This window comes from Gambusia affinis, linkage group LG19 (genome assembly GCF_019740435.1).
Source record: "Gambusia affinis linkage group LG19, SWU_Gaff_1.0, whole genome shotgun sequence".
Taxonomy (NCBI): domain Eukaryota; kingdom Metazoa; phylum Chordata; class Actinopteri; order Cyprinodontiformes; family Poeciliidae; genus Gambusia; species Gambusia affinis.
In genome coordinates this window covers 14,586,311-14,610,524 of record NC_057886.1, presented here as the reverse complement: position 1 = coordinate 14,610,524, position 24,214 = coordinate 14,586,311, and the positions used below count along the sequence as shown (strand labels likewise).

At 37.3% G+C, this 24,214-nt stretch overlaps 1 protein-coding gene across 3 annotated transcripts in view; it reads left to right on the top strand.

The window, feature by feature from the left end:
- The window catches only part of LOC122822019 (protein tweety homolog 2-like), a 30,344-nt gene extending 6,292 nt beyond the window's left edge, over window positions 1-24,052 (top strand). Inside the window, exons 1-13 of one of the 3 annotated variants that reach the window (XM_044100343.1) lie at window positions 2,397-2,488; window positions 2,796-2,895; window positions 9,080-9,300; window positions 10,770-10,865; window positions 12,042-12,114; window positions 17,462-17,531; window positions 17,615-17,670; window positions 19,117-19,209; window positions 19,311-19,403; window positions 21,445-21,587; window positions 21,715-21,903; window positions 21,982-22,060; window positions 23,313-24,052. In XM_044100343.1, coding sequence (XP_043956278.1) covers window positions 9,194-9,300; window positions 10,770-10,865; window positions 12,042-12,114; window positions 17,462-17,531; window positions 17,615-17,670; window positions 19,117-19,209; window positions 19,311-19,403; window positions 21,445-21,587; window positions 21,715-21,903; window positions 21,982-22,060; window positions 23,313-23,393 — 1,080 coding nt within the window. In that variant the 5' untranslated portion in view covers window positions 2,397-2,488; window positions 2,796-2,895; window positions 9,080-9,193 and the 3' untranslated portion in view covers window positions 23,394-24,052. Of the gene's footprint in view, window positions 1-2,376; window positions 2,489-2,543; window positions 2,622-2,795; window positions 2,896-9,079; window positions 9,301-10,769; window positions 10,866-12,041; window positions 12,115-17,461; window positions 17,532-17,614; window positions 17,671-19,116; window positions 19,210-19,310; window positions 19,404-21,444; window positions 21,588-21,714; window positions 21,904-21,981; window positions 22,061-23,312 lie in introns of those variants that run through there. The other 2 variants (XM_044100344.1, XM_044100342.1) reach the window with 2 other exon arrangements.
- The last annotated feature ends 162 nt before the right edge of the window (window positions 24,053-24,214 follow it).

The following is a 24,214-nucleotide window of genomic DNA, read 5'->3' as shown; positions in this document are numbered from 1 at the left end:
GGTGTGAGACTTGTGTGATTTGGTAATGATGCCGTGGCTCTTAACTGAAGAGAGAGAAAAAAAGAAGAGTATTGGAATCAAGATGAGATATTTGGGATTTATGGGTAATTTCTGTAAGTTTAAACAGGCGTGAAGCTTTAGGAATTGCATCGAAAATATGAATGTACATTTGCATATGATTTATTGTTGAAAGGCACCTAAATTTAACCAAAAGAATTGGGTCTAAAAAGACCTTAATTTAATTGCCACACTGATCCAGTTAAGCTTGTGACAGCACTGGGCTTTAACTTCATTAGCTCCCTTTATCTATATCTGACAACTACTACAGCACATAAGTCCAGCTGCAATGTTAAGTAAGAGGGTATGATGTTATTATCCAAGGTTGTTCTTGACTTCACTATGTCGTGTTTGCTGTGGTGACTATTGTTCAAATTTTACATCTTAGATCAAGTAGAAGAACCTTACAAAATTGCTTTGATTATAGCACAAATCTTTTAAAGAAGTGCACACTGTGCGATATTTGTCTTACATCTGAACACAGTACTGCACAAATAAATGGGATTTTATAGACAATCTACGTCAGAAATGTCCTCTAATTGATGTTGTTGAGATAATTGTAGATTATTGGATTCCGATTTGACCTCACAGAGTTGATTATGTATAATTAAAGAAGGACGTGCCTCATTACATAAGGTCCTGTGGTTGATAGTGCTATCAGATCAGCACAAGTCATCTGGTTGTCAGTGGCCCTGTAAGAACACGCGGGATGTTCTGGTGCAGTGACAGCCAAGCTAGCAGCAAATGGTAACACGCAGATACACATAAAAATAGGAATATTAATTAAAAAAAATTAGAACGAAACTAGATGAATAAGTTAGGAGAATACCCCAGTTGTTAAAAAAGCTTAACTTTACAGCTGTCAGATGGTGGGATGTTTGTTAGATATACTGAATATGTCTTTCTACATTTATAAAGCCCAAATTCTGTTTATGTGTTATTCACTACATACAGCTTTACAATAAGCACAGTTTCATTAGATTTACAGCTGTAATAGACAATGCACATCCCTTAATGTTTTTTCTTATAAAAGGATTGGGGTAAATTCAAATTAGTTATTAAATTTAAAATTAAAAAATCTCCCCTTGATTTAGTTTTAGTTGCCTCTAATGTAGTTTGAAATCTTTTCTTTTTTCTCCACTGGGGGCTGCGTTGTTTAGCTCCATGATAGAAGACAAACAAAATTTCGTGTTTACTCGTTCACAAAATATCTACATATCCTGTGCTTTGTTCCGGTTCTTTATTGCTTTCCTTTCCTTTTATATCCTCCGGTTGCTACAGGGAGAGTTTTTGCACTGCCACAAAATTCCTAATGCTTCCCTTGAGGCTAAACTGCCCCATGATGTTCAGTGTGCCTCATTATTGTTTCATTACTGAGTCATTAGGTGCTCCTCTTTGTTGCTGATGTGTCATCTAGGCAGCAGGGTCAATGAAGAGCTTATTGTGAAGGCCAACACATATCAGCTCAAACACAGAAGCTTTGAAAAGCATAAATCACATCTATGTTGTGTGGCTTCTTAACCAAACTCAATTTAATATATATATTTTTTTAAACGCAACCGTGCAGCTGAACTTATACAGATTACACTAATTGCATCTGTTTTGGGTTAAATTTGATTGTACTTAATGCGCCCCCTGTGACCCATTTTAGAACTAAATGAGAGAAACGAAGCAGATTTTCTGTTTTATTTGCAAATCTAAATAACCTCCATCAATTCTAACTGTGATGCCTAATGTCATTTAAATTATAGAAATGAAAGGTGAAGTTTTGTCTAAAGGATTAATGTGTCAGAGTTATTACTGCTCAAGTTAGTGTAGATGAGTAGAAGTAGGGTTTCACCAACTGGTCTAATCCTCCCTACTGTGGAGGCTTGCACAGAAGGTGAGAATAATGGATTGGGTGTATCTCACTGAGGTACCTTCTCTCTTGCTAGTTTGAATGCAGACACGGATTCAGCCATCACTAACTCCTGTATGAGAATTTTTTGGTAAGAAAAATTTAAGTGTAATGCACAGAACATATGGATAATGGATAGAGAGGTGTCCTATTGACAATTATGAAATCCAGTTTGCCATTTTGCTGAGGTTTTGTGTGATCCTAGCCCATATGTCTGCAAAGTGCAAAGCGACAAGTGATACAAACGCTGTTGGTAAATTTATTCAAACACAAAACTGTGATGAAAAGGCGTCACGAAGGTGTGTATTTACTGTTTTGCTGGACCAAATTTACACTGTTTGGTTTGTAGTTTAAATGTAACAAAATAAAACATTGCCAACAATTAAAATAATTTCCTTTTTCTAAAATTCTCCATTGTGCAGTTCTGCTGTAGGAGTGGGTTTCTATGGGAACAGCGAGACCAACGATGGGGTCTACCAACTGACCTACTCCCTCTACCATGCCAATCACACTCTGGATAGTATCAACAGTCTGGTGAGAGAAGCCCTCCAACCTCTGCAATTTACATCATCATGAATATTGAAAATGTCATGTTGATCAGATCAGTATATCACCTCTACTAAAAGTGTTTACTTTTACTTGGAAGTAAAAGACTCAGTTACATAAGGTGAAAATTAACTTCTATTTCACACTTTGCCAGCTTTATAAATAGTTTGGTGTAGGAAAGCAGGTTGTTTACCTGCAATACAAATTAAGAAGTTGACCAGGCAATAACAGTGTAACTAACAGATATGATCTCTAAGATGTGCTGTAAATGCTTCTCTCGTTATTAATAATTTAGAAAACGGCAAATGCGTGATCTTTGGCATGTTGGAAGTGCGGCATTACAGCCGGTAAACAACAGAGCCCCCTCTGTTTAGAGCAGCACTTCACTGCAGTGGGTATGTATCCACTGTTTTTGTCAGAATGGGGAATTTATGTGACTTCTGTCAGAGGATGTGTAAATGGGGATTATTTCCATGCAACTCCTGACCTGCATTCAGGGAAGTTATTCTGGGAGGCTTAGGGGCAGGAGGAATAGGAAAGAGGAAGGAGAGTAAGAAAGCAGTCTCACAAGAAGCAATAATCACAATGAGAAAGAAGAGGATTAACTCCCATCTGCTGTGCATTAATGGATGCTAAGCCGCTCTTCTTTCAGTCTCCTGCAGTCCCGCTATCGATGGCGTATATGTGTATTCTTGAACATGTCTGTACCATATAGCCACTGGAAGTGCTCACATTTCACATATTTTATAACCATTGAGACAAATTAACACCCCAACTAGATTGTTATTTCTGTCTATTGATGGCAAAGTGATTTAGATTTGCTTGACACTTCAAACTGGGTGTGAAAACAGGAATTTGAGATTATCATTGTTCTAATGTTATTTGCTTTGTTAAACCATACGCATTTTTGACAGTGTGCAATTTTTACTTTTTTTTTTTTAAAGTGGATAAGTACATTTTAAGCACTTTTCAGAAGCAAAAGTCTTTTAATTCACCAAAAAGAGAAACCTATTACCATATATGGATAGCAGCAGAGAGCATGTAATGGCACCAGCTGGAAATCTCTTCCAGTAATCTCAGAAAATACCGTTTTCTTCATAAAAAAAGATGAGCATGATGGGAAGGTGTCAAAGGGAAAAGTGGGAAAGTGGTTGTTTATTGGCAAGATAGGTAAAGGATTTAGTGAGCACTTTTGCTACAGATACCCTCTTATGCAGAAAATGTGAATGACCTCCATAGAAGTGAAGCAGACACACTTTCCCTCACTCACAAAAAGCTCTCTTTGTGCAAGATGCTTTTTCCATTATGACACCGCTGGAATCTTAAATTTAAGGGAAGGAACAACCAAAAACTTAATAAGGAAAACATGACACAGGTTATGATGTGGCTTGGACAAATAGCATTAGAAATGCGTAAACAAATATTCCAAAAAGATGGTCATAGCCGTTGTTTGTGAGCATAAAGTTTGTCATTTACAAAACATCTTTACAACATGCTTTCCTTTTTATGTGTCCACCATTCCTACTTTTTATTTTTGTATTGAAATTATTGTTTTTGTCTCCAAGCTACCACTCTCAGACGTTGTTTTATTCAGGCCCCTATCCGCCTCACTGGACATATCATTATTTGAATCTTCATTTTATGAACTCAAATAAAAGCTGGAGGTTTTTTCTTTTACTACCTTTGCTTTGGCTTTTATGTACACCTTTGCTTTGGGTGTACAATGTTGTCTGAGTTTGGTCTCCAAACATAACATCATTAGTTTTTAACAACTTTCAGCTTTATTCTCTGTTGCCTTGACCTTGCTCTTTTCCTATTTCCCTTCTTGCTTCCGTATTTCTACATTTCAGTCGTGGCAATTAATATAACTACCATGAGCTATAATCCTGAATATAACTGAGAAGTAAATTTGTAAAAAAAAAAAATAGTGCATGCCCTTTAAGGAATATAATATTATAATAGTTATAACATTTCTTACAAAACAACAGAAAAACACAGCAAGCCAATTTTGGGAAAGTTCTTTTTAACTACATTATTCAGTGCTTGGTGTAACGATAACTGTAGAGGTGGAATGCAACTTTGATTTATCTACACCCTTTCAGTCGACTTCCTCTCAGGTTTCTTTTATTGATTCAATCCTAAAGCATGATATATATCATGGCTGCATACAAAGAATTAATGCTCCCCAGAGATACAAAGGCTTTCTTGCGTGCAAAATTGTAGGCTGATGCAACTTACTCCACTTACAGAGCTGATGACTTGGGCATAGAGCTGTCCTATAAAAATAAAGCTGATTTTGGTAGTGTTTAGTCTTGCAATTTAGAGTAAAAAGGCAATCTTTTTTTGTTGTTTTTTTTACTAGTTTGAGCGGTTTTGTTTTTCATCTATTTTGAAACATTGTGGTAATTTATTTTTCATGTATTGTAAAGAAGTAATCCAATCTTAGTCACCATTTCTATTTTCATATCAGCTTTACAGTTCTTTACCTAGGTTAGTGATTTTCTCTAAGAAGCATTGACGCTGCTCACGGCTTTTAAGGGTGTTCCCATAATGAAATTGACAAGCTGCCTGCGATAGCTCATAGTGAGAAAGATTAGATACAGACCATTCTCCTTTTGCTATTGAACGGGGCCTTTGATTGTTCACACGCTTTATATAATTCAGTCTTGTTTCTCATGTTCAGCTTGCAATATTAAGGGCTCTTCACAGCTGCCAGGAAATAATGGGTGAGGGAACACTGCAATCACTATATCGAAATGTGCATTTCCAATTTAAGGGAGTGCAGACTCTTTTACGTCCTGCTTCCTTTTTAAAGTTAAAAGCTTCTTTGTGATTTTTGCAATCAAATGATTGCAACTTTTTGTCTCATTAACATCCATCCATCCATGCATTTTCTGTTCACACTTGTCCCTAATGGTGTCTGGAGGGTTGCTGGTGCCTATCTCCAGCTACGTTCTGGGCGAGAGGCGGTGTTCACCCTGGACAGGTCGCCAGTCTGTCGCAGGGCAACACAGAGACATACAGGACACACAACCATTCACACACACACTCACACCTAGGGAGAATTTAGAGAAACCAATTAACTTGACAGCCATGTTTTTGGACTGTGGGAGGAAGCCGGAGAACCCGGCAAAAATCGCTGAATTTTTGTTGACTTTAAAATTCTGCGATTAATTTTTATAGCAAATATGGTATGTATCATCCAAAAATAACAAAAGGAATGAAGTGATACTGTTGAGCCGTGGATTTAAAACTGGTATTTTAGGCAGAGCAGCTGCTGAGTCTCAGTTACAGCCGTGTCCAGTATGGAGAATCTTCCTTATGACCCGCTTTTCTGAGTGGAAAAAAAGAGCTATAATCCATTTTTTAAAGGGAGACAGGGCAGTCCAGATTAGGGAAATGTGGACCACCCCCAGCAACTCGCTGATGGATTCCATTTTTCACAGTCAGGCAGAAGGCGTGTGGATAAGATCCGAGGCATTTTGGCAGGAACTGTGAGAGATGATGAACATAAGGGTGCGGAGTGAGAGGAGGTTACTGGCAATCGTAACACTCTACCCTTTGGGACTGCTTGAGTAGAGGCAGGGCCTGTATCTGTGCAGCATCTCCACATCAGTACTCATTCTGTGGACCTATTTAGAAATCATTCTTGGCATCTCTCAGCAAAACTGAATCAGGGTTATGATGTTTCTGCAGTGTTGAGGAGACAGATAAACTATCTTCCTTGGGATATGGTTTCATAGTGAAGGACTAAATTGTCTCGCCTAAGTTTATCTAAAGACTTAAAAAAATTAAAAGTTATGGTGAAAAAATGCTAAGAAAGAACTTTAAGCTTCTGCTCACCGGTGATGGGTTGCAGAATTTAACATCTGTTCAGAATAACTTTGAACCATCAATTCTTTGTAAAGTTTAGAACTCAAAGTGAAACATTTGATGTTTATTTTCTTTATGCCTTTGAAGAAAAGAAATCCTTTACAGTTTAACATTTAACCTAACTGAATGATTAATAACAAGCCTTTTACACACGCTTTTTTAACACGTAAATCCTTGCTCTTTTCTTTAAGTTTTTGCTTATAATAGTTAAAGTTCTCAGAGATATCTCTTATATAAATAGCCATACAATTGTGAAGTTTACAGTAATTTAAAGGGAAGGTCTACCAACACTTTTCCATGTAATATCATGGACACATCAAATGCCTTAAACTGCTTAATTATTAAGAAAATAGTAAAGGTTCATTTGAGTCAGACTTTTGTGAAGTTAATTTTAATAAAAGTCTTGCAAAACTTAATAGAGATGAAATTGAAGTAATCTGGAATAAATTAATGTGTGACCTTACAAAGATCAATGCCAGCACAAATGCTGAATTTTAATACTGAATTCAACAAATACCTGGTCTCTGGCAGCCTTCAGCTGCTCTTGACACTTTATTGCACACATGGCTCTTTGTTAAAATAAGTAAATGTGTGACAGAAGGCTACTGAGAACTTGTTATGAGCTGGATATGGAACATGGTGGTCACAGCGAATGTTCCAGCTAGAAGGACGTTTGAGAAATTTAATAAAATTAGCAGAAAATACTGTTCTTAATCAACCGCTTCTAAAAATTCTCAAGGATCGGAAAATTTTTGCTATTACCAAATCCAAGAAATATGTCCCAGTGTAGCAAACTGCTAACTTCTTTTACTAAGCACAAACACTGGTTAAAATAGAATTTTGAAAAGAATTCATGTTATTCACAGGTAATTTAAAGCATTCAAAAGTGAACACAGAAATGTTGTATTTGTCATCAGAACAAAGCAGAAAAGAATCATGGTGGGTGTTCAAAAATAGCAGACGCGAATTGCAGACAAAGGAGGGCACCTGGATATAGAAAAATGGAGGAAGAATACTCAAATTTATTCAGGAAAAGATTCCAACAAGGGAAATGAGAATAAATATAAGATCCCCTGCTGGCTTGACACCAATTGGTGAGAAACTGTAATCTAACAGAGCTGAGTTTAGACTGAATCGTATATCTCAACTTGATGACCTCCAGTGCAAACTTCTCTTTGTCTAATTAGAGCAGGGGTGGGCACTCCTGGTCCTGGAGGGCCGGTGTCCTGCAACTCTTAAATGTCTCCCTGGTCCAACACACCTGAATCCAATGGCTGAATCACCTCCCAAGTGCAGTCAGGTTCTCCAGAGTCCTGCTAATGACCTCATTATTTGACTCAGGTGTGTTGAAGTAGAGATATATCTAAAAGTTGCAGGAGACCAGACCTCGAGGACCAGGAGTGCCCACCCCTGAATTAGAGGTTTAATTAGAGATGTATTGATCAGAGATTTTGTGGCAGACTTACGATTCCTGATTGTTTTTAAACATCTGATCTCTTGATATAGATTTGATCTGATTCTGGCTTCTCTAAAGAAAAAACTATTTACATTGAAAAGTTGAATGTTTTCTACTTTGTGGGGAAAATTGCTGTCTTATACATAATGTATAACAAACAAAAACAGGACCAGCTGTTTTTGTTACATAGCTGTTCTCTGCACTATTGGAAACCTACATTTACAATGAAGTTTCTCAGGTTATTGGGCATAAAACACCCACAGTTACAACCTAACTGTGCAGTAAAACAGAATTTTAATATCCTTTCCAACAAGACAAAATAAAGGCAGATGTGGCTATTTAAACTTTTTTTAACATAACAACCACAGTTAGCAAAACAGGAGTCATGTATTCTCTCTATAGTGAGTAGACACTTGCCTTAAGATCTACAAAATTGCCAGCATTTCCAAATCCAGCATGTGCCACCACAGATAAAAATGGACTCTTACAAAACATAAAACAGAGCAGTCTCAACATTCTTCAGTAGGAAATGCAGTTTCAATTCTCGAGGCTTTGTTTTGAGGCTTAAAATATCTCACTTGTACTGGAAATACATAGCTGAGCATTCTTCCCTTAGTAACAGCTCTCACAAACAAAGGGTGTTGTTGTTAAAGCAACCTCTTCAAGATTGGATGTGAGGTGCCAACTGACTGACAGAAAAAAGATTTTTAGTTTCTGATTGACAATCATGTCTACTGTACCTTTGTTCTGTGTCAGCCACCATTCAGGTTCTCATTGCATCTCTAGAACTGATGCATCTTTGTGGTGCAACAGACAGAATCTTAAATCTGTCAGTGAATTAAAAGAGCAGTAACTCAATTCCTTTGTATTCATTCAAAAAGAAATGCAAATCTATTTGCTCTTTTTAGTTGTGCTTCTTGTAAATCTTCTCCTGTAATCAAAGACTTGTGCAATATCATGTCTTCAAAGAATTATTATTTTTCCATTCTGACATTATTTACTCCAGTAAAACACAGTTAGGGGGCTATGTTATGTATGAAAGCTCTTTTATCTCCTATGTTGTATTTTTATCTGTTTGTATTCAGATTTTTTTGTTGATCTAATTTACTTTTGTTTGAGATGCTGTCGTGTTTGTGTGATTCAAATTTTTCCTTTGATTTTACATTCTTCTCTTTTGTCTCTCTTGTTTCCAGTGTAATGACCATTTGACAAACACTTTTTGTTTCTTAATTAATTTTGTGCTCATTTAGGTTGAAGGAGCTCAAAACAATGTGGAAGCTGGACTTAAACAGCACCTAGAAAGGCTGGATGAGATCTTTGCCACAAAGATTGAATATCTCCAGGCTCTGCGCTTCCTGCAGCTAATGGTCAACAACATTATTCGCGAGCTGACGGCGCTGCCAGACATCAACAAGTCCAAGATTGACTTGGCAGCCATTGCAGACCAGACTGCTTTCATAGAGTATTACAGGTAGGTGGAGTTTTAGCAGCTCCACTGACTTGATGGAGATTATTTCAGTTTATGTGCATACAGATGGGGCAAACATGCTGCTTGGAATGGAGCAGTAGTAGAGCTACAACTCAGACACAGAGCAGATGGGATTTTATTGATCTCTCCTGAGAAATTCAACCCGGAAAAGCTATTTGTCCTGATTGCTAAATAAATGGAAGCTGAAATTGAGCTCATTTTCCATCATGCAGTTGAGTTCTTACACATATTCCCTCCCCAGATAATTATGCATGGAAGAGTGCCTATTTGGTCATAAATGATCTTCATATCCGAAAATGGTTAAATCAATGCTAGTGTGTACGTTCCTTGATGCCAGAAATTGAAATCAGTAAATATATCTATATATCTGTGTCTCTCTCTCTCCCTCCCTGTGTGTGTATATATATATATATATATATATATATATATATATATATATATATATATAGTCCTGTTATTACATGAGTACAAAGTAATTCCTCAAATTCCAAGCAAAGCACAACCATCCACGAACACACATTGTATTATTAGTACTAAAGCCTCCCAATATCAATTTCATACACCACCCAGCATGACTCCACATGGTGTGTACTTTTTCTACCAACACCGGATTTTCCTTTGGACCACAGTTATCTGACACTGATCCCCTGGGTCTTGATTGGATTCTATGTGGCTATTGAACAGCCTGCAGCAGAGTTTTATTGAACAGAAAATGTTACAGCAATCCAGTGCTACTTGGAAAAAAAAATGACACTATTCTGTTTTTCCAGCATTATAGTTTTCTCTACTCTCTCTTTGAATTCATTTACGTCTAGGTGCTTCAGCAGTTCTACTTTCACAGACAAAGTAAAAGTCCATTGCCTCCATTCATTTACAGTCTTCTGTGAGTGAAGTAATGGTTTATTGAATCAAGAGTACCTCTGCGCTTCTTTGTGAGCAGGAGGGAATCATATTCGCCACTAATTATATAGCACAGAATGAATGGTCTAGTAAATGGTGAGTTCGTAGTGTCTTGAAAATTTGCCTGTTTCAATCACGTTGCGAACATACCTCGACTGTATCGTGCCGTTGAGCCACTGAGTGCTGAGACTTACTCATAGGAACTTGCTTGGCTGGCCCCAGACCACATATATACACACTCACACTTCAAGACGAAGCTCAGCGTCAGCCATTCTTGTGAAGGACATTTTGAGTGGAAAATGAAAAATTAATGTTCATGGATTGGCTGTGTTGAATTATTAAGCCCAACAAGAAGGAAATTACCTGCTACAGACAGGCTCTATGTAGGAGACAAGGGTGCTGTAGAAGAGGCATACAGACATCTCACACCTCATTTGTGAATAAATGTCAGGCCAGCACGTGCTGATTGTAGTTATGCATATCGAATGTTGTTTGTATGCAAAAGGTAACAGTGAAGCTTTTTCTTGATGCAGCACTCTTCTGTTTTGCAGATGGCTGACTTATCTCCTGTTGCTGATCCTTGACCTGGTCATCTGCTTGGTCATGTGCTTGGGAATAGCAAAACAGTCTCAATGTCTGATGATCTCGTAGGTACCATGAATACGAACTTAAAGGAATCTGCCTCTTTCCTCAGTATAAGACTCAATTTTCTGTTTGTTTGTTGTTCTGATTGAGAGATCACAGTAAGGATGGGCTCCAACCAGACTCACTGGTACCATAAAAAATGACCACCTCCATTAACAGAACACACAATAGCATTAGATCTTCCAGTAGCCCTTATTCATCTCCTGAGTGGCATTTCCTTCATCTGCAAATACAATTACAGCAGCCTTAATCTACCAAACCCTTAGTCAAAGCAACTGATTGAAAATAGCTTCAAATTAAAAAACTAAAGGAAATTGACAAAGATGGTGCAGTAACTGGTTCTTTAAATTTGCGGCAGTGATTCAAACCAGCAATGATGTCTGACAGGCAAATCCACATTTCAGGCTCCCTATCCCATTTGCCCAATTTAGTGCAACCTACGTGTCAGTGTTACCAGATGATGCTCAGGATCGCTACTCACATCCCTCTCTAATGGGCCCCCACTAATGCCTATTGATCGGCTGAGAAGGATAAGACTGCTCCCTTAACTAATTATTAAGTGCTCTCAGGCTGCTTTATTGGTGCTTTCAAGAGGGGCCGAAGAGTGAGTCAGTGCAGCGGAGCCCTCCTCTGCCTTTTTATATCCATCACAGAGCCATTTTTTCCTCCTTTTACACCGCTTATCTAGCCCACACTCAGAGCCATTTCTCAAGCTTCATGCCAGCAGTCACTTTAAAAATCTTGATAATAGTTGGAAGATTTTGTGCAATAGTATCTTTTTGCAACTCTTCAACATTAAAGTTGTCAGTTGTCAGTCTTTTAAGGCTAAATAAAACTAGACCACCATCTGTCTCTCCAATACTTAATGGCGGTTGGAAGCCAGCAGATTCCGACAGGAGCCTGTGAAACTATTACTGGAGTTTAATTAAGTAGAAAGTTACCACAGTTTCTTGTTGACTTTAATCTATAATGCACCACAGCATTGTGGGTTAAGCTTATAAGGAGATAAGAGTAAATCTTAAGTCAATACACAAGAGGAAAAAGCACATTTATATTTTGAAATTAGGGTAGATTCTTGTTGAGAGAAAGTATTTTGTAGATTTTTGTGAAAATCCTTCTATAATGTCTGTTTCTGCCTTTAACACTGTCAGTCTCCATAATGCTCTTATTTTCTCTAGGATCATTGGTTTTGTGATACTATCCTTGGTTCTAAGCTGGGCTGCACTAGGAAGTGGCACCGCAACAGCTGTGGTGAGTAAAACAGGCGCATCTGTTATAAAACAGCTTAAAAAAACATTTCCCATTATGCTGATTATAGAAGTTTTTTATTTACTTTCTTTGTCTCATACAATTCCTTCTAAGAAGGTATCTGCCAATAAAATTCTGGAGCAACTAATAAACATGTTGATTTCTTTAAAGGAGTCTGTGCAGTTTATATTAAGCTCTTTACTAAGGTCAGCCACACAGTAAAGCTGATTACGCATCCCAGCTCCAAGAGTCTTTAACCTCGGTGCGAACAAAGGAGCTTTCTAGCTTTAATTGCGGCTTCTGCTTTCTTTAAAATCTCTCTCTTTAAGATCTTGTTCTTAAAGAAAGAGATCTTAAAGAAAGGTTGTTTTTCTCCCGCTTCTTATTTTTGACAGCTTGTTCTATCTTAGCAGCTCTTCTCCATGTGTTCAGCGCATCTAGGTTTTATGTGGTTAATGGTCTCGCATTAGGAACACTGTTGGGGGTTTAGAAGATAACCCTATGCTCCCAGCCTTCCCCCATCCCTCATGTCCACGACAGACAAACCTCACATCTGTGTGTTGTCCCTAAGGATTCGACATCTTGTCAGAGTTTCAAGAGAGACAAAGGAAGAGACCATGTAAAAGTTTCAAACCAAAGTTGAAGGCAGACCTGTGAAGACACTACTGCTGCAGTAATCAATTCGGCTAAAGATAAAGGCATGGATACATTTCTATAAATCTTGCTGGGACATTAGTTCTTTATTCTTAGAAATATCTATCAGGTGACGAAAGGCTGACTTTGTCATTGTCTTTATGCATATTTGAAAGTCCAGGTCAGATTATCTGGAATACTTGGGTAGTGTTTGTTTGCATTGAGTTCTTTCATCCATCTCATGGTGAAATAACAGGTGAACTGAGGTAAATTTACCAAACAATTATCCTTATCAGTTAGTCAACCTTCTGGCATTTTTCCATATACAATATTCAGATGCATCAAAAAAGTCCTAATGTTTTGTTTTTTTTTTTTTTTTTTTTTTGATAGCAAGATCAATTTATGTGTAAAAAATCATGTTCTCCAATTTAGGACAGTATGCAAAACAAACAAATAGACTTGTTGCACCTGCACATCATTAGTTAAAAAAAACATGTGGATTTTTCCAGATGAGGCATGATGATGGCGGTGTCCTAGAAAATCCTCAGATTTATACATATTTGATGAGAAGGAGCATAAACAAAATGTCCCTACAAGTATAATGAGACAGAGATGGAGAGCAACATGCAGGCAGTCCTGGGTTGAAAACAGTGTCATGTGACTGGGACAAGCATGTGCTTCACGCAGGAGTTTGCATGTTTGATCGTCTTTCTTGGATTCAGGACTTTGGAACAAATGACTGTGAAATGTGCATGTGTTTACAACAGTGTCTTTTAGTGTCTCGTTATGCTAAGTTACAGTCAGGTTACACAGTGGTGATCAGCGTTTAAGGTCTTTGGTTCAGCAAAGCATAGGTTTGTGGTACTCTGACACTGATGTCACTTTCAAAGACTAACACTATTTGTGTCAGAGTAATACTAATGAGCCAGTAGCTACAGACTATAATGAGCCTGCTGAGTCATTTGTTACATATGGGTCTTCTGTAGTTTTGTACCATAAACACGATGAGATTCTCACAATGCGATAACCTTCACTAAAAATACCACAGTATTCCTGTAAAACCAGAATGTATAGCATGATCTAATCAGTGGAATTTAAAACAACGACATAGCAAATTAATCACGCTGCTTAAAAATAACATAACATTAATTATTACAGTTAGAACCTTTAGTCTATAAGATTTCTGTAAAGTTGCCTTGATGTTGATACAAAGTAAGTGAAATGTTCAATTTTTCACCCACAAAATTTAATGTTCATTTTCAAGTAAATTTAACCATTACATATTAAACACTGTTGGCATACAACTTTATGGAAATTATGAGGCTATTACGAGTAAATTCATTATGCCATCTGCATGGCCGGCTGATTCATAAATATGTGGCTCCTATCTTGATCATTATAAAGTAATTAAGAACATTTAAGAAGATCTATTTACAGGCATATTATGAGGTAGTATAGCAATCATGATAAAACACATAATGTGTGAAATTTGTTAGTGCCAAGGAGATTGAAAGAGAAAGAAAATAACCATTTTAAATGTAATGAAAACAAACTTTGGAATAGTCAGTGGTGTAATATTTGAAATATGCAATAATGCAACAGACAGAGGACACTGCCACTACAAACCTCAGGTGAGGTTTCTAGATAAGTTACTACAAAGATAGATTTAGGTAAGAGGCGAACTTGCTGTGTAATACTCCAAGGCCCGAAGTGAACCTGAAGTTACCTTACTGAGCCACTAATCCTGCTTCGTAGTACAGTTACGAAGCCGTTCATGCCGTTCCCACATCTGTGAACGCCATAAACAGTGTGTGGAAGAGGGATGAAAAATGTTGATATAAAATAACATTCCCCTCAGCAGTTTTCTAATAAAAGTAGACATTTTTGCATGTTGAAATCAACAATTGTAGTGAGTTTCTGAAATGATGCTAGTACAAATTTCATTTACTTGTCATGGATATCAAGCTGAGAATTTTCTACCACAATTTTGCTATAAAGTGATTAAAAGACTAATTTATACACTCACAGGCAAGGTGAACTGAAAGTACACACCCATTAACTTCTGGGGGATTTTGGAGTATGCTTAATTCTGTTGCATTTTTTTGTTTGTTTCTTCCTTTCTCTTTTGTGTTTTTTGCATTTCAGGTTAACATTTAAGAATTTACTGAAGTTCTAATACTGAAGAACTACTGAAGTACTATTACTATACATAGTATCACCAATTTGATGGGCTTGGTTTTGATTAATCATTACTAGTTAGAGATTAAATGAGAAAATAATAAAGTAAATAAAAAGTCTACTCTAAAATGCTTAAAACAGTCAGATTTGATTTACATTTATCTTACAAGCCAATGTAAAATGATTTTGTTCCATTATTCTGATCCATTACGTTTGACCTCACATCATTCTTTTACTTATTTTGTTGGTTTATGTTTTGTTTTCATCTCTTTTTTTCTTTAACTCTCACTCTCTCTTTATATATATATATATATATATATATATACACTCCTGATCAAAATCTTAAGACCAGTCAAAAATTTGCAAGAATTAGTATTTTGCAACACTGAATCTTAAGAAGGTTCTAAGTAGAGCTTCACAATGTTAAAAGGACAAATCAGTGCAAGAGACAAGAACATTTGAGCAGGGAATTGTCTGAAAACTGCATTTACACTCAAACATGATTTTTTCAGCTGATCAAAAGTTTAAGACCATAGTCTTTAAAAGCCAAAAGCTGTGCAAACATCTGGATTCCATGTCATTTTCTGTGAAGTCTTTACACTGTCAAGACCTCCTGATGGCAAAAGCAAAAAAGCTCACTGACTTTGAACGTGGTAGGATTGTTGAGCTGCATAAGCGCTGAGGTTGGGCGATAAGACAGTCATTTGCATTTTTTAAATGATCCTCAGGGTTATGGAACAAAAAAGTCAAGTGGTAGACCCAAAATAATTTCACCAGCTCTGAGCCGCAGGATCCGATTGGCTGTCCGTCAAGACACGGGACGATCCTCTACCCAGATTAAGGCCATTACTGGTGCTGACTGCAGCCCAATAACCATCAGACGGCATTTGCGAGAGAAGGGCTTCAGAAACAAAAAACGTCTTCAAAGGCCACGTCTTCTTCAACACCACAGAATTGCCCGTTTGGACTTTGCAAAGATGCACCAAACATGGGACATTGAAAGGTGGAAGAAAGTTGTCTTCTCTGATGAGAAAAAATTTAACCTTGATGGTCCTGATGGCTTCCAACGTTACTGGCATGACAGGGAGATCCCACCTGAGAGGCACAGTGGTGGGGGCCATCATGATTTGGGGTGCGTTTTCCTTCAATGGAACAAAGGAGCTTCAGGATGAGCAGGGGCGTCAAACAGCAGCTGGCTATGTCATGACTGAGGGCCTCGTCTGTGTGGTAATGATTGGGTTTTCAACAGGACAATGCTGCAGTTCACAATGCCCGCCTGACAAAGGAGTTCTTCCAAGAGAATAACATCACTCTTTTGGACCATCCTGCATGTTCCCCGGATCTAAACCCAATTGAGAACATTTGAGGATGGATGGCAAGGGAAATTTACAAAAATCACATTAGTTTCAGACAGTGGATGCCCTTCATGAAGCCGTCTTCAACACTTAGAGCAACGTTCCCACTAGCCTCCTGGAAACACTGGCATCAAGCATCCCTAAACGATTGTTTGAAGTCATCAACAAGAATGGTGGAGCTACTCATTACTGAGTCCTTTTTTTTGACACTTTGATTGTTTTTGGTGCTATGGTCTTAAACTTTTGATCAGCTGAAAAAATCATGTTTGAGTATAAATGCAGTTTTCAGACAATTCCCTGCTCAAATGTTCTTGTCTCTTGCACTGATTTGTCCTTTTAACATTGTGAAGCTCTACTTAGAACCTTCTTAAGATCCAATAGTGCAAAATGCAAATTCTTGCAATTTTTTGACTGGTCTTAAGATTTTGATCAGGAGTGTATATATATATATATATATATATATATATATATATCTGTGTGTGTCTTTGTGTTGCATCACTTCTTGGTAGAATCAAAGCAAGTCTGCTCCCTGTCATGTCCTTTTGAGCCTACTTCACAGTGACAAGTTGGAAAAAGACACCTCTTGATGGTGACTGACATTTACAACAGTGGACATATTGGAAATAGATGGGTGTTTGATCTGGAATGATAACAGGTTCCTGGTTGCCTTTGAGCTTTATTGGTGTCAATTGAGGTACAGCTTTAAAATATGTGTGAGGTGGAGGGGGTTCTAGATACCATATAGGAAACCATCCTGTCTCCAGCGGATAAAGAGAAAAATGCCGTTGGTCTGTGTGTTCACATTAGCGATTTGCGCTGCTGGATCAGAGACAGTCGCGAAACTTATTTTCTTTCACGATTAGCAAAGCATGGCACTTTTCTGTAGGGTCAGGAATTCCTAGAGCCTATTCCGGCACACTGATGGTTTTTATCATTTCTAGAAATGTATGCGTCTATATATATTGAGAGATCTGGATTAAAATAGTGCACTGACAAACCACTTTAAAGGGGATACAATCCTGGAAACCAAGATGTTTTTCTTGCAGAGACGTTATGTGTAACTCCACCATCCGAATGAAGTTTTATTCTGTTGCTTCACATAAAATTGGGTTTGCACGTTATGCAATTTGTAATGCATTTACTTCAGTCTTGCATGGAGGTAATGTTCTATTGTTTTCTCCCAGGGCACAAGCGACTTCTGTGTGTCTCCAAATAAATTCATTGTTAACCAAACCAAGGATTTCCTCACTGCAGGTAATTTATCTTGCACAGTCACCAGCTCTTGTCTCTAAACATTAAGGCATGATACTAACCTTCCTGTTTCTCTCACCTTGCAGATGTTGCACACTATTATTTGTTCTGCAGTCCGAATCTGCAAAACCCCTTCCAGCAGGTATTGACCAAATGTCCTGGCTGTCTTCTTATCCGGGTAGTCATTTGCAATAAATCACACACTAGCAAATAGATCACAGTTTTAAAAGGTGTGTTTTTTCTTGTTAGATGCAGCTAATTTATAGCAAACTCCTACTTGTGGCAAAAAAAAAGAGAAAGAAAAAGAAACACGGGTCACAGAAGATTGATTATTGGCGCATTACTTATTTTAGGTTTCAAGTTTCAATAGCATTTGTGTTTATTTTCCTGTGTATGATCCATACGTCTGGTGTATTTATCTGTTTGGAAATACCGTTAAGCCCAGAAATAGTCAAGGATGGAGTGCATACATTGCGCAATAAATGGACTTTCAGTTAGCTGACTTTTTTGTCTTAAAAACCTTTTATTTAATTTGCCTTTTGCAATATTTTCATTTCTCAAAAGACTAAATTTTAGATATATCAGTACAAGTTACAATCATAAAAAATAAATAGCTCTCAATCCTTACAATATATTTCTGTTTAAACAGTTCTTTATATAATCAATTTTGTTTCACAAACAAAATCTAATGAAATAACATTTTTAACCTATTTTTATAATTATAAAATACATTTCTGAAATAACATTTTTATGGTGCTCTATTGTGTTAATGCAGCAATTTTTGAGTGTTTGAAGTGTGTTTGCTTATCACTTTCTCTTAAATGACTTTTTAATGAAACATTTGTATTCCTTTCATGTCCCTAAAAAAGGTAACTGTCTGTGTTTGAAATGCCGATCCACTAACATCCTCCTTCCAAATAATAACAGCAGAAATGCCACAGCTGCTGAGCTTTCAGATTAAAGCTGGTTCAATATTGCAGGTTTGAAACTGAACTGCTATTCAGAAGCTGATAATTTTCAAGGCAAACCAGATTGAGTCATAAAGCCTTGTCAAATAAACCCTAACCCATTTTTACACGTCCAAGCCTAACATGAGGGAGGATTATAATAACTATTTTAGAAAATTTTCAATGACAGATGGTGTGGTCTCAAGTGGCTCTGCGTTCATGAGACATATAATATACGTCTCTCTGAGAGGATAAACCCTTGATCTATAATTATTTAAAAATCCTGGATGTTTAGCTGTCATCATGGCACCCATTTCTGCAGCAAAGTGATTCCTGCTTTGTCTGAAGAGATAATCCCAAACCTGATGGCCTAGTTGATGCAAATATTGCTCTTTTGTTTCTGTTTAAGATTATTAGTGCGGAAAAGGGGAGATGGTAGTGGGAAAGATAATTGATGTGGTAGGATAATGTAGGCCTATGTATTTAAGGTCTTCTTTAAGCCTTTGTTAACACCAAATTTGTTTACACGCTAAATCTGCATAAACTCTGCTCCACTTAATAAGATCCTCTTTGTTTGTTTTTGATATTTGCCCATGTGGTGTAAGGACTGATTGTGCTTTTTTTTTTTTTTTTTTTTACAGTCACTTACAATCTGCCAGCGCTCTCTGACCACAATGCAAATCCAGATCCAGGGCCTGCTTCAGTTCTCAATGCCCATTTTTCCCACAGCTCAGGTATAAGCGGTGGCCCCAACAGCCCACCATTACTCCAGGCTGTGGATGGTTGCATATCATTGTCTCCCCTTGTACACCTTTTTTTCTTTTTTTTTTTACAGAGAGACCTTTTAGGGATCCAGACGCTGTTAAACTCCACAGAGTTCAATGTTCACCAGTTAACAGCCTTGCTTGACTGCCGCGGGATACATAAGGTAAGGTCAGAATCTGACTAGGACACTTTTTAATAGAAATTCTTTGAAACAGAGCTCAAAGCCACTTAGAGGCCCAGCTTGGCTGATTATTTGACCTTATCTCTGTGTACTTCAATGTACTGACACCGCTTTAGCAGTTTGCACTCTGTGTCTGGGAGAGACAGGCTCTGCTCGCCAATTTCAGTCTTCTGATAATAAAAGACTAACAAGTTTCAACTTATCGCACCTGTTTTCATTTAAGATAAGAAGGCTTTGCATATATCAAAATTGGACTGAGGACTGCACTCAAATATCAGCTGGATTTTAGAATGCTGAACCGAAAGGCCGGCTTGCAAGAAATTCATACCAGTTAAGTTACAAATAACAGATTTATTATTCGCTAACAAATGCACATGGATAAAGCACACCTGGGGAAAGTGAACTATTGTAAAGAAGCTAAATCTTCATTGCACTAAATTGATATAACTAGATGTACAAGTATCTAGCTCATCTTTAAAAGTGGCTATGACCAGCCAGTAACTTAACAGAGTTCAACAATTATTTAAGAGCATTCCAGCTGCGAAGTGTTCACTTATCATCCTCAGAATTTTAAGTTGTAGAATCCATTTATCATTTTGCTTGAATTTCTCCCATTTGATTCCCTTTTTTTTTTTTTTTTTTGCATATTCAGCACTTACAAAATGAGAAAATGTACCCCCCTTGCATGTTTGCATGAACTGGCAGTCCATTCATATGCCGCAGCATGCATTCTGTAATCATACCACTTTAGCTTACCCAAACAGTATCTCTCCTTCTGACTGCCAAGCGATGGTATATATATATATATATATATATATATATATATATATATATATATATATATATATATATATATATATATATATTTATATATATATATATATATATTTTTTTTTTTGTTACTTCTTCACACTGATGTTGACTGGAATGATAGCGATGATATAACTGTGCTGCAGGTGCATGCATGGTGTGTGACTAACAGATAGAACTGTGCTCATTATCGGTCTGTTTGCCTGGTGATCATTTCGGCTGATGCAGCGGTTCTGCAAGACATTGTTTTGACTGGAGAATCATCTTAATGGACTATTGAGGACAGAGGAAGGTTTTCATCACAACTTGGCTCAAAATAATCTTTAAAAATCTGTGGGAGATCCGTCTTTTCCATACTTCCCCAGTGGCTTTCCAAACCCATGGTCATGTGTTTTATTTTTAGCAAAGTTTCCTGAAATTATTCAGTATTTACATGTAAAATAGTTGTGCTCAAAATATATGATTAGTTGTTTTGTAATGTCACCACAGGAATGTGCAGTCAGAAGCACAATTTCAGTCTGGTTGATTTTATCTTTATTAAATGTACATGTACAGCAAAATAGCATAATAAATAAAACAGTTATATATAACCTAAAATGTTATCCCATTAGTGACAAACAATATCTAAAAAACTTTGCGAATTCTGCAGCCTTGACAGCATATGCCAGACATTAAAGCAAGATTTTATTTTTCTCAGAACTTGCTTGGCAGATTTAACAAGCACATCTAAGCAGCAACGCATCTTTAACATGCATATCATCAGAATTAGTCTTGAGATTCATATCTCGACAACTCTCTCTGCAGTGGAAGACTGGAACTGCTTATTGTCCATCAACAAAACAACACACAGCCTTCTACATTCAAAAGCCTGGTTTCAACATTAAAACTAAATCTATCCATAACGTCCATCCTGAACTGTTGCTTGCTTCTTCACTAGTTGCAAATGCGTTCAAGCTGCTTTATACATAAAATAAAAACGTAAGAATGCAACAAGATTCATATCAAATCAAGGGCCAGTTGTATTTAGGAAAAGCATGCAAAGACAGCCTTCCTTGCTCAGACTGGTATCTGTGAGGGTAAAATGTGCACTGAAGGTTTGCTTGCCTGATGAAAAGCTATAAAATGTATTAATACAAGTAAAAATTGCTTTTAGAACATTAAAAGACACAATGTTTGTTTTTTTCTACTGAAGAGTAAAAATTGACTCTTTCAGGACTACCTGGATGCCCTCATGGGTGTGTGCTATGATGGCGTAGAGGGGCTCCTCTACCTCTCTTTGTTTTCTCTTCTGGCTGCCTGCGCACTCTCTGCCATGCTGTGTGTAATTTTCCGACTGTGGACATTAATGGGCAGCAGGTCAGCACTGAGTGAACCCCCCTACCTCATTGCGTACTTCCCAGCATGTACTTTTGCAAAATGTTCACCCTCCGTTTTGTCTGTCTGTACTTCTGTCTCGTTGTGTGGTTCTTTAACTCTCATCCAGGGAGAAGGAGTACAACGACATCGATGAGGAAGACCCGTTCAACCCACAGGCACGCCGGCTGTCGTTTAACCCCAGAAGGTCCAACACGCACAGTTTCTGCAGCTACATCAGCAGCCTTGGCAGCCAGGCCAGCCTTCATCCACCTTCTCAGTCTCAGTCTAATTCTACCATACAACCTCCAGAATATATGTAAGCTCAGCAGCGGATGACTGTGTTTTTGAATCTGCATATTTAGCCTCTTAGATTTTTTGTCTCTTTGCTTAACAGGAATCAGTCCATGCTGTTCGGAGGAACCCCTCGATATGAAAACGTTCCACTCATAGGGGGAGGATCTCCGCCTCCTTCGGTTCGTTGGCCTTATGAGGCTCTAGTGACCGTAGTCTGATAATGATATGCAACAGCATGCAGAAAGTTATGCAGATTGTTATAATGCCAGTACAATGCACACAACCTCACAGAGTCAGAATATACTCAAGGAACTTCTGTTGCAATTCAAGTGACTGAAGAGTGACATCTGATGGCCATATGTAGCAGTGCATCTCATCTGTGGATATTTCTTCTTGTTTGCTATTAATATGTTTTTATTTTTTATTACAAGATGATAATTCATTCTCTAGTTAATACTAAACATTTGCTCATATGTGAGCTGGTTAAGCACCATATGTTTTGCTTCAGATTAGTAAAGCCCACTTAATTGTAGCATAGTGTGTGTTTTGTCTCCAGATGATAAATAATAGATAAAAGATGGAAGACAGATAAATCCACAGTCCACAGCTCGGCTCTGTGATGTTTTCTTCCTGCTAAGATTTCTTGCTTCTGGGGCTTGAGCAGTTTTCACAGCATACTGAAGACTAAAAACACCTTTTGTGTGGGTGAAGGCAAGCAAGAATCCGAATCAGTGTCTAAAAGGTTGCTATGCGAGGCACATTTTTATCAGTTGGAGATGTCCCTGCTTTCTGTCTGCTCATAGCAGAGAAATTGGAAGCTTTAATAAAACATGCTAAATAAAAAGCTGAGTTTGCCTACGTTTGTAGTTATGGTTTGGAATTTTCTTTTCTCTGGTTTTATTGTATCAGCTTTTCTGCGTTTTGCTTTTTTTTTTTTAAAATTTTATGCAAGCAATTTGTCAGTGGCATGTCTAACAGCTCTGTGAAAAACTATTTTCTTTTTTACTCCTCAACTCAGACTTTGATAACTGTAAGTTTCTATTGATGTTCATTCTCTTCATTTTCATTCATTTTCATTCCATATTTTTAACACACACCTTAGACTCCTTAGATATTGTAACTTTGATCCAGCGACACTCAGTTACCCCAACTCTGACCTTCTAGCACTGTCCGACTGTTGCATGTGAGTGTAACTCTACCTTTTGCTTATTCTCTCTGTGTTCTTTTTTACCTTCTTTTTACAACATTTTGTTTGCTTTTTACAATATTTTGTTTTTTTTATCTCCAAATTATGCAAGTATAAGACTGAAAAACAAGGAAGAACTGAAAATTCCCAAATTGACTCTACATCACATAGTTTATACACATGTGATAACCAACCTGCATCAACAGCACTTTTAAGCTAATTTCATATGTGTCTCTTACTTGCAGTATTCTCCCAGTATGAGGACCACATACCTGTCCATGACTGATGCCCAAATCAGACACTTGAGGACTGACTTCCAGGTGTAAGCTGCTGCCTGCTGAAACCTTCTCCGTGCATCAGTCAGAGCAACTGAGTTCCTGCTGAGAAAGCTGTCTTCATGACATAATCCTATTTACGGGAACAACAGACTCTTGTCCGATCTCAAGCATGAAAGCAGGCCGTATGAGACAGTTACTTCAGTAAGACGTCAGTGCAGTGTTTGAAGTTGCCTGAATGCAGTTTTGAAAAGAGACGGCCTCAAAGACATCTGTTTCTTTCATGGAAATCCTTAAACTGAAATCGATACATTTCTGTCAGTCAAATTAAATTTGAACTGAAATAATTCTACCATGTTTTTTTTTTTTTTAAGTGTCATGTGAAAACCTTTGACAATCATGACTACTTTGATAGTGAATGAGAAGAAGAATTGGTTCCATTGAGATCTTTGATCAACACCAAATGTGTTTGACAACAGTGGGACAATCTTTTGACATTTCTGTGACCTATGGTGCAACATGAAACATAACATCAACTTTTCTAAATATTATTTGCATATGTAATGAAAACTTTATCATAGCTTGTAATTTTGCTTAAATGAGCCAAAGATGCCCTTTAACAATAAGCCTAACTAACATACCAGAGGTATTTTATGCAAGATATGAGGATGTAGACGCATGTATGAAATAAAACTGACACTTAAGTCTTTGATTATTTTTATCTTTTTCAGTTTTGTCACAAGTGAGAAAAAATATATGCATCACTACAAATAAATGGTTTCTCATAATATTGTGGCTTATATAAATGTAATTTACTAAAAGGAAAACATTTTTTAAATATATTTCTGTAAAGTTTACTATTTTTGTTTTAA